The sequence below is a fragment of the Bos taurus genome, chromosome 7, assembly GCF_002263795.3.
Source record: "Bos taurus isolate L1 Dominette 01449 registration number 42190680 breed Hereford chromosome 7, ARS-UCD2.0, whole genome shotgun sequence".
In the NCBI taxonomy this organism is placed as follows: Eukaryota; Metazoa; Chordata; class Mammalia; order Artiodactyla; family Bovidae; genus Bos; species Bos taurus.
The window spans coordinates 57,687,884-57,698,988 of NC_037334.1; the positions used below are offsets into that span (position 1 = coordinate 57,687,884).

Genomic DNA, 11,105 nt, shown 5'->3' on the forward strand with positions numbered 1-11,105 from the left:
CTTTATATTTTTTTTGCCCTCTAAAAGATAGCATTTTAGTGACTTTCTAATCTTTTAGTAAACATACCTTACATATGAATTATTGCTTATCAGAATTAAAGGTCAGCTATTAAAGATTAATGAATTCCAAATGTCATTTGATAGCGGTGTCACAAATGAAGAGGAGCACACCACTGGGGAGGCACACTAGTAGGGAGGTGGCACCAGTGGTGCGTGAACCATCAAAACATGCAGCCTCTCCTCAGTGACGCTGTGTGCTTTTGAATGGAGAAAAAGAGCCTCTGAAGCTTTATTATTCTTGACATTTAAAATTGCCTCTTATTCCAGAGAGTTAAAATATTTCAAATTCTATTAAGAAATGTTGTTGTGGAAATACCACTCTTGTTGAAAAGAAGCCTCTTTAATTGAACAATAACAACAGTATTAAGTGAAATAACTTTTGTCAGAAATAATTGAAATTTCCTGATTATGTGATTTATTATGCTTCATGGTAGATTTTTCCAGAATCATTTCACTATTAACTTTTTTGGGAGTAAATGATGGTGCTTCTCAGAGGAAGATTGAGTTTTACTTAAGCATTTTGTCTGTTGAATTAGAATCATGTCAATGAATTGTTTGCTACAATTGACTTTTAGTAAGAACTTCCTGATATCATATGATTGCTTTTAAACAAATTGAATGTTTTTGCATTTATGACTGATACTCTTTCTCTAAGCATGTTTTTTGATAGCTATTTAATGTATTGTTTTATAACAAGTGAATAGACTTTACAGTTTTGTGCTGTGTGGCCTGTCAGTCGGTTTGGTCTGACAGCTGTTCAGTTACTGATAATGTAATTCTCTGATGAGGAAAGAATTGGCATCTCCCTGGTGGCTCAGATGGTAAAGAATCGGCCTGTAGTGCAGGAGACTTGGGTTCAGTCCCTGGGTTGGGAAGATTTCCTGGAGAAGGGAATGACTATCCACTCCAGTATTCTTGCCTGGAGAATTCCATGAACAGAGGAACCTGGCGGGCTGCAGTCCATGGGATCGCACAGAGTTGGACACACAATAAGCAACACTTCGTTACACTTGTGTGGTGCTTTTAGCCTTATGTGGTTCTGGTACATTACTTTTGGAGAGGGGGGGATCTTTTTTCTTATAAAGTAGTGAGAGTTGTGTCCAGAATGTGTTAATTAAAATAAGACATTAAATAAACATTACATCTGGAGAAGGTGATGGCACCCCACTCCAGTACTCTTGCTTGGAAAATCCCATGGATGGAGGAGCCTGGTAGGCTGCAGTCCAAGGGGTCGCTAAGAGTTGGACACGACTGAGCAATTTCACTTTCACTTTTCACTTTCATGCATTGGAGAAGGAAATGGCAACCCACTCCAGTGTTCTTGCCTGGAGAATCCCAGGGTCGGTGGGGCCTGGTGGGCTGCCGTCTATGGGGTTGCACAGAGTCGGACACGACTGACGCGACTTAGCAAAAACATCTAAATAAACTTAATTATTCAGCTTTGTTTTCTTTTGATTGTAAAATTTGAATTCTCTAAAGGTTTAGCCTTGTACTATTACATTTTGGGGGAAAAATAGGAAATTACTAAAGTGAAACTTTTCTTAGCCAATTTAAAGAATGCAAAGTCAATTACTAACTAGGTATTGAAAGTAGAGGTTTAAATGTATTATATTCTAATTTGAGAAGTATCTGGTTAATGAAGTTTTATCTCTTCATGACTGCTGCTGTATATTCTTATGAAGTATATTGGCAGTACATTAAAAATCTTTTTTAGTATTTATTTACTTTTGTCTGTGCTGGATCTTTGTTGCTGCACACGGGCTTTCTCTAGACTCAGCAAGTGAGGGCTACTTGTGCCACTAGTTGTGGCACGTGGGCTTTTTGTTGCAGTGGTTTCTCTTGCAGAGCAAAGGCTCTAGGGTACATGGGATTGACAGTTGCTCCTCGCAGGCTTCCTTGTCCCACATCATGTGGAATCTTCCCAGGCCTGGGATCAAACCCATATTCCTTGCATTAGCAGGAGGATTCCTTACCACTGGACCACCAGCGAAGTCCTGAAGTACATTTTTTAATTGCATTTTAACTGTGTATGATTGAATAGTAAACTGATACATTGGAATTTCTTTGTTCTAACTGGCTTTGTAACAGATAATTGAGTCAATAGCTGAATAGTAGTAATTGAAAGGTAATTTACTTGCTGAGTCAAAACTCATGAATGATACTGACTTTTGGTGAAATACTTTTTTTCTCTTTAATTGGGATTTTCAGACTAGAGTGCAGTCATCATTTTCATGTAGCTTTCATGGGTAGTTTTATTTAAGAAATGCCCCTAAAACTTGTACTGGGTGGTTTTGTTTACGAGAGTAGCTACCCTTGCGTTTTTGTTTGTTTGATAATAATTTTATTATTATTATTTTAATCAATTTTTATTAGTATTTCAAATAATTTATTTTTTGGAACAACAGATTTGAAGTTGCATATAATGGGGTTAATCCTTTTGTAAAGTTGGCATTTTTCTCTCTTCCCTCTCTTTCAAATTACCTGCTAAACAATTTTTGTTACAGTGCACTTGACTGAGGAGACTATTTCTCCCTTAACTTAACAGCTTAGTTGGTAAGATGCTTTCATTTTTAGAGAGAGGAAAATAGGGACAATAGGGTCTTGAATTGTTGCTAATGATAATTGACATTTTATAGTTTAGAAGGATTCTTATTTGATGCAGCTTAGCTATTTTATTAACATAAATTTTGCCTTCTGGGAATTTAGTGTTCATTGTGTCATATACAAAGTAGATAAATGAACAGAAAAATTGTTACATTGCTATTACATCAAGTTGCTATCTAGAAATCCTGGGTTTATGAGTTGTTTCTTATTAAAACAAAGTCAAGATCAGAGTTCCATGAGTGGAGAAATTCACTGAATAGTTCTTATCTTTTAGAAAATTCTCTAATACAGAAGCTCTGTTTCTTATAACCTTACAAGTGTTTGCCAAAGAGGACATCCACCTCCCTTTTAATCCTCTTGTAGGAGAAACGAAGTTACAGGGAGAAGTGAGGGTTGAAATAGACCTAAGGAATGATTCATTTTATTTTGTGCCCCCACAGAAATTCTGTTTCCATTCCTAATTTCTCATTCCTTTGTTCAGATGGGGAGACAGCATATTTAATCCCTACGGGGAAGAGAGGATCTTGACGTGGTCAGAATCCTCTGCTGAAATGAGTTTAGCTACCTCAGATGTCTTTGCTGGTAACGATACACAATAACCTAAATGAGACTGAATTTTAAAATGGATCCTCAAAGTGCATAGAAACAAATGCTTGTTTATTTTCTTCTTCTCGTATTAAAAAATAAAAAATACAAGTTGGAAGAGGCTTTCTAAGTATTGCACATGTTGACACTAAAGGATTGATATATAATATCTTTAGTATAATGTTACTAATTTGGTACTTAATTTGTTAAGAACATAATTTCATTGACACATATTCTGGTGAAGGCATACATGTTTAATGGCTAAAAACTGCAAGAAATCTGAATATAGGTTTTTTGTTTTAGAAATGACTAATTATAGAAATTATATAGTTTTCTTATACATATAAAGGTAAAAACATTGCTCTTTTTTAAAAGCAAAATATAAAAGTTTATTTTTTGTTTTTACACTTTTGACAGTAAGTTTCAGATTTGTAATAAGGCTTGCTGTCTGGGTGCAGCTGTTTGCAAATTCCTCTATTAATTTTAACAGTTGAATTAATGTACTTTTAAAAATATTCTTACCATATTGATGTTGAAGTATTTTTGCCATTTGTTCATAAGCCTGAATTTTAATTTCATAGAAGAGCAGTTCTGATACTTTTTTTTTTTTAACTAAAATTTCACTTTAAATGTATTAAACAAATTATTCTCATCTTTAAGGTCAGTGAGCTTTGTTCTAGTTGTAAATCTTTATGAAGAATTTCTCATGGCATATTGTTTTCCTCCCACCTTACACCTGTTTTGAAATATAGATTAAGTCGGATTTCTTTGAACTACTATCTAATCATCACTTGGACAGTCAGTCTCGATGGAGCAAAGTAAAAGACAAAGTAGAAAGTGATCCACGTTACAAAGCAGTGGATAGTTCATCCATGAGAGAAGACCTCTTCAAACAGTACATTGAAAAAATAGCCAAGGTAACCACTGTGTTTACTTTTATGGTAACCATGGAATAGTAAAATTGTTAATTGCATTATAAAGGTATTTGCTACTTCTTCAGGGTTTAGAATTTTCTTGTTGGTGTTCCTAATAGAACCTTTAGTAATTAATTTTGGAACAAGTGTTTAGGTATATTCTTGGTAAAAACTAGGTTTGAAACCTTATATTTGGCAAACTAGTTATTCTGTGGGGTCATATGTTAATGGAGTTGGTAATTTCATTTTTACAGAATTTAGACTCAGAAAAAGAAAAGGAGCTTGAAAGGCAAGCCCGCATTGAGGCAAGCCTTCGAGAACGAGAGAGAGAGGTTCAGAAGGCTCGTTCAGAACAAACAAAAGAAATAGATCGAGAGAGAGAACAGCACAAACGAGAAGAAGCTATCCAGAATTTCAAGGCTCTTCTGTCTGATATGGTATATATTACTGTTTTGCTTTTTTCTGTAAAATATTGGGTATTAGAAATCTTTTATATTACCTCATTAGTGGACACTTGAATATTCTTTAAATTGACTCAGAGTTGTAATTTAGTAAGTTACCTATAAAGTATTTTAAAATTGAGTACTTGATATTAACACCAATAGAATAGGAAATCCTAGTTATTTAATATTTTCAGAAGTTTGATGTTTTGTATTTGTAAAATTTCATAATCTTTTAGTCTCAGAGCGTTTAAAAAATTGTCCTTGATGAAGTCATCTTAAATCATCATACACTTGCATGGGACTTAAAAAAAAATCCTCCTGTATTACCCAGGTTGTTCAGATATGTAGGGTTTTTTGTCCCTACAGTGAATGCCCTCAGGCCACCCTGCTGTTCTGCTTGCTTTTTCCTCCTTGTCACTGTCTCTCCTACTATTTGTTTTAACAAGGCTCCTCTCATCACTCCTGTTGCTTTCTCTGATTTCTTCCCTTGCTTCTGCTGGTCGGTTTTCAGTGACCTTTCTGTTTCCTGCGCAGTTACAGTTGTTTACTGTTTTCTCTCCCTGCCTCTGCTTCCCCCAGATTCATCCTCTTTATTGCAATCACAGAAATCTTTGTAAAAGGCACATCTGATTCTTGTCACTCTCCCTGTTGCTTGAAGAGAGTGAAGGTCCTTGCTACTCCTGGCAGTTCTTTTTCATTTTGTATTCCCAGTGCCAAGCTCAGTGTTCACTTGACATGTTTTTAGGTACTTGTTTTTTTTGGTAAATAAATGTTTTTATGTCTTTCTTCTTTATTACTTTTTTTTGTCTTTTCAGCATCCAGTATTTCTTAGCGTTGGCAGCAGTGTGACTTAACTTGTAATGCCGTTGCTATCCATGAAGCATGCCTTTCTGCTGGTTGCTGACCCAGCCAGAGCTATCACGTTGTCTGTTCTCTTATCTTCTTAATGATGTTCATTTCTGCTTTATGTGCAAGTGTCACTTCCAGGATATAGTTAAGTCCCAATTTGACCTTAAGAAATCTTTTTTTCCTTTGGTCTGGTGAGCTGCTTATGCTGTAAGACAGTCTATTTCCTCTCTTATTTATATCCATTTCTACTACTAGAAGTTGGTAAGATCTTCAGTAAAGTACCTAGGAACTTAAAGTTCTTAGGGACCATGGTTTATGGGAGATAACTTCTCTTTATCCTTCTTACCTCTCAGCCCATACTATATAGATTAGATGTGCTCTAGGAGATGAGATTTCTGGTTTTAAAGAAGTAGATTTTCAGTTACTGTTTGGCTAAGACGGAGTCATCAGAAGCTTTTTTTATTAAGTGTATTGTTCCTAAACAAAATAAATGAGTCTTTTATTGATGAAATATTAAAAAATAAGTTTGTCTTGGGTGATAGATAGCATTCTCTGTTTTTAGGTACGTTCTTCAGATGTGTCCTGGTCTGATACTCGGAGAACTCTACGGAAAGATCACCGCTGGGAATCTGGATCCTTGTTGGAAAGAGAGGAGAAAGAGAAGCTTTTTAATGAACACATTGAAGCACTTACCAAAAAGAAGAGGGAGCACTTTAGGCAACTTTTGGATGAAACTTCTGCAGTAAGAGTCTTCTACTTTTCTGCTCTAATCTGGATGAATCTTTGTTAATAATTCCTATAAGTAAAACACTGATGTGATTTTTAATGTCATTGTCTTTAGAACTATTACTGAAGTTCATGGGTTTTATGGCTCTTCTCTGAGTTTTTTAAGTAAAATGGTACTCTTACTATTTAGAACTTACTTCGTTTTTATTTTGTATTCCCAGTGCCAAGTTCATATGTCCTCCCTTAGTAATTCCAGATGTTCTTATCTGTGTGTGAACATTGATGCTTCCTGATGATAGATTTAATAGATCCCTTCCTTTGCTCTATTTTCAGTTTAGTCCCCTTGTTTGGCAGTTTGTGCTCTCTGCAGGTTTTGCTCCTATTTGATCTCTTTTTTGGTGGTGGTTTCTTTCGAAGTTATGATATTGCCCATGGAGATACAGGGTTTGCAGTTAATTGTCATAGGTCACCTTGACAGTATGGCCATGAAAATAACTTGTGGCAAGCCAACAGAAATTGCATTAAAGCTGCCTCCCTCTCCCTCACTGGTCCCATTACACTTGGGCCTAACGAGAGATTGCAGATCATTGTGTGATATGATGTATGCATGTGCTGCAGTACCACCCCTCAAGAAAAGTCAGTTCTGTTTTTTTATTCACTTGTCTTTCAAAGATTACCTTAACATCCACGTGGAAAGAAGTTAAAAAAATCATTAAGGAAGATCCTCGGTGCATTAAATTCTCCTCCAGTGACAGGGTAAGAAAATTTTGTCTTGAGATTTACTTTCAGTTTATAAATATTAATTGGGTGCTTAATCAGCAGCACTAGTATCTTGACTAAAATAAAGTTGATGGTTTTAAGTGAATAATGTTTAAATGTATGAGAAATAAATCTTGAGTTTTAAGTTTATATTTTCTTTCTTGTATGATATCATTAGCAAGACAACACAAGAGGAACTTTAAAATTTTAATCCTTGAGTTTAAACCTGATCCTTGGGTTTAAACCTGTGTTTGGGGATCTTCTAAAAGATTTAATGAAGCTGTAGTTTTTATTTATTGTATAGTCAGGTCCCACTAGATATATTCAGGCTGGCAATTGGTGCTAGGCTACCAAAAGTGCTTAACTCTTACAACCACGCTAGCAGAAAAACGTAACATGATCTCTAGTTCTTAATGTCCCAGAAACTTAGGGGAACCTCAGCTGTGTGAACCTTGTAGAAGCCCTCTTCTGGTACACTCTGACTCCGCTGTAGGAAAATAACTCACCAGGAGTCTGAATTAGTGAATGATGTCAAGGAAAGTGTAGCTTATTCCCGTCCATTTTGTCCCTCGGTGTTCATATTTTCCTTCTTCCCATTATTATCCGTCCTGGTTGGTTTCTTTAGGTCTAGAGTTCAAAAAGCCCATGATCTAATATTCTTCCCCCTCCTACTCCATTAAATTTTAGATGTATGGACCACAAAATATACATGATTGGAAAAGTATGGTAGACAGATAGCTGAGAGATCCATGCAGTCAGTTTCTTTAACTTTTCTGATTGTTTAGAATTAATCATACCTTTTTAAAGCTCGGAGTTTCTGCGTGTCTTTGCTGGTCCCTTACTAAGCTCTCTTACTGAGCTAAATGCTCAGTTGAGCTTACTAAAGTTCTGAGTATTACTTTATAAATTATGCCACATTATTTTTGTGCTTGAAGATATACAGTCTTTAGGAATGTACATTTAACTCTTAATTTCTGTATTTTTAAGAGTGTCTACCACCTGAAGTTGTGATGAAGGGTAAAGGAGATATTTTATAAAAGCCTCAGCACAGTGTAGCATGTAGCAAGCCCCCAAATATGATTATAACATAAACCATACGTTAGCTGCTACTAATATATGGTTTCTTATTCTTGCTTTTTACCTTTAAAGTGTACACTGAAGATTTTACTTTTAATGAATGTTGCATGAACAGAAATGTGTCTTACTGCTTTTGAATTATTTTATGTTGTGACTTATCGGTCATTAGTTTAATAAATAATTGATAATAATTCTGGAATTAATGGAATTTTCCCCCTAATCTTACTGTCTTTTTGCAGAAAAAACAAAGAGAGTTTGAAGAATACATCAGAGACAAATACATCACAGCCAAAGCTGACTTCAGGACACTTTTGAAAGAGACCAAATTTATAACATATAGGTATGTGCAGTGAAATGTTTCATATCGCCAGTCATTGTCTTTACTAGTCCTACTCTGATGGCCAAGCATACTTTGCATTCACACACATGGTGACATTGTTAATTTTTAGGAATAAGAAGAAGCCAACTTTTCTCAAAGGCTGAATACAGCCCATATTTACCTTTTTTTTTTTTTTTTTTTTTAAGAAAGGGCCCAGATGTTAATTCTTATTTTGCGTTACCCACCCATCTATTTTTTAAACACTCTTTTGTTTTTACTTCACTGCTTTTTCAGAAGTATTTTCAAATACATAAAAATTGTATTTCATGAAGAGACTTAAAAAAAAAAATCTTTCACTGTCAATTATCTTTCCTCCTCTGAAGACTAAATATTTAGTGTGTTCATTCTAAAGCTTGAAATCATCCTATTTAAACTCAGCAAATGCATTTTTTCTCAGATGAAAGCAGTTTGCTGGATACTTTTAAATTAAAACTTCAAAATTATAAAATCAGCACTTTAAAACAAGATTTTGCTGTAACATCCCCAATAGTTCCCCACTCCCTAACAAGTTGTCATCGGGAAAACAGTTTTATATCGCTTAGCAGTCAGTGTGCAGGAAACTTTTGTTTCATGCTCCAACTTTTCTTATAAGAGAAAAATTTGAAACATCTTAATGAAGGGTATGCACGGGAGGATAGATAGTGCTGAGGGTGTGGTTTTTAGGATTTTGTCATTGGATTTTTTGGTCAGGATCCTTAATGTTTTGCATCAGCTTGGGCTTTTAAATTAGATGTGAAGTAAGACTTCTTTCTACATTTTTGTAGTTAATTTAGTGAAAGATGTGAAAGTGAAAAAGCTTGTGAAAGATGCTGGGATTGGCAGCCCCGCAGACTGAAGTCCTCTGTTCATCCACAGAACAGGTACAGCACGGGCAAGGTTACCCACCCACCCTCAGCCCTGATCTGGAGGGACCACCAGCAGGGGTGGGAGGGTAATTCAGCTTCTGAGGCCCTTTCACTCCTTGGAGTCTTTGCTGAGGCGACTTACAAAGGTGACCACTGCAGTGAAATTTTTCTTTAAAAAAAAAAAATGGAAACACAATTAGGAACTAGATGGACATTTCCAGTTCATTTCTGAAAGACCTATGAACAGCAGTAAGTAATTCTTGAACTTCTTTTCTTATTTCAGATCCAAAAAGCTAATCCAGGAATCTGACCAGCACCTGAAAGACGTAGAAAAAATTTTGCAGAACGACAAGCGGTATCTAGTACTAGACTGTGTGCCAGAGGAGAGGCGTAAACTGATTGTGGCATATGTGGATGACCTGGATCGCCGGGGTCCACCCCCACCTCCCACAGCGTCAGAGCCCACAAGACGATCAACAAAATAATTTGGAATACTCTTCCACAGGGTGTCTGTTCATTCAAAACGCTTGCATGAGCCAGTTTTCAGGTTTTTACGTGTATGTGCATTAGTCAGACTATTGCAGAACCATCTGATGAGCAGAAGGAGAAGCATCCGTAAACAGTTTCTGAACAGAGAACACTTTGGAAATATTTATGCTTTTCTTTGTATGGCATGACTGACTTACATACTCAAATATAGGCTGTCTCTAGTAAATCTAAAATCTTGAAGCTAAAAAATCATCCTTTTATGAGATGTGGAAGTCAGTGACTTTTGGTGATGTTCTTTCTAGCAGTGTTACAATACATGCAAGACGTAAGAGCATTTGTGGTTTGAACTTGCAAGATGCAAATACCACAGATTCCCAAAAAAAAAAAAAACCTAAGTTAGGGTTTGTTTTGTTTTGATTTTGTTTTTTAAAGCGGGTAAAAGAAAAAAACACTGAAAATTGAATTCTTATCTTCCAGAGGCTAAGATTATTATAATGGACATACTTTGACCTTTGTCTCTAAAGAATACTTTAGTTTCATTTGTTCACTTATGTGCTTTGATTATCCCCTTTGAATTATAGGCCAAGTCTTGTTGTTTAGCCTAAGAGAAGATTTATTTAGTAATTTCTTCTCAGGTATGGAGCCACAGTCGTAACTAACATGTTGGCCAGACTAGGACTGCTGGTTAAACACATTTTATTCACCATTAAGTGATCTTTATCAATATTCTGGATTAGACAACAAATTACCTTTCTTGGATGTTCCTTGTAAACTATACTCCTATTTGAATGTTAATTTTTTGTTTCTAAAGTTTAATTTTAAGATGTTTGAATGTTCAGTTTATGTATTTGAACTACAATAAACCAACCCTTTTTATATATGTGGATTGTATATGATTATTGTTATATAATGTATAAATACTTCTTTTAAACCTGTTCTTAAAAGCAGCAGCAAATGCAATTTGGCGCAAAGAAGGTTTGAATCTTGAGTATCACGTCATTTTAAAAGGCTTGAATATAATAAATTACTTGTACCATAAAAGGGAAGAAATTTATAAAGAACCATTTTGGTGCTCAGTCTCTTAGCAATATCATATTGCTTCATAGCAAGAAGATGCTGATTTTTGTCTGTTTTCTTGTTCTCATCTTTTATATTAACATATTGATGAATGCCTTTTTGGATTCCTTTCAGTGTGTTGAGTGCATCATACCATGAAACTTAACTTTGATTCCTGGTTACTCTGTCTGGCTTTACCTCTCCAGTTTAGAAAGATCTCTATTTCATTCCTTCATAGATTTCTAGTTTGAATCACCACCATAAATAAAATGTTTAAGAAAAAATATATGTTAATAGGATAATTTATTTTCCCTGTTAT

The 11,105-nt window shown here is 35.3% G+C and overlaps 1 protein-coding gene across 15 annotated transcripts in view; it reads left to right on the plus strand.

Annotated features, from left to right (window-relative positions):
• The window catches only part of TCERG1 (transcription elongation regulator 1), a 51,794-nt gene extending 41,184 nt beyond the window's left edge, over window positions 1-10,610 (plus strand). For 14 of the 15 annotated variants that reach the window (XM_005209619.5, XM_059888772.1, XM_005209621.5 and 11 more), the window contains 6 exons: window positions 4,002-4,166; window positions 4,418-4,600; window positions 6,018-6,197; window positions 6,854-6,937; window positions 8,257-8,357; window positions 9,525-10,610. In XM_005209619.5, coding sequence (XP_005209676.2) covers window positions 4,002-4,166; window positions 4,418-4,600; window positions 6,018-6,197; window positions 6,854-6,937; window positions 8,257-8,357; window positions 9,525-9,726 — 915 coding nt within the window. In that variant the 3' untranslated portion in view covers window positions 9,727-10,610. Of the gene's footprint in view, window positions 1-4,001; window positions 4,167-4,417; window positions 4,601-6,017; window positions 6,198-6,853; window positions 6,938-8,256; window positions 8,358-9,160; window positions 9,257-9,524 lie in introns of all 15 variants that reach the window. The other variant, XR_009495286.1, reaches the window with a different exon arrangement.
• Window positions 10,611-11,105: the final 495 nt, after the last annotated feature.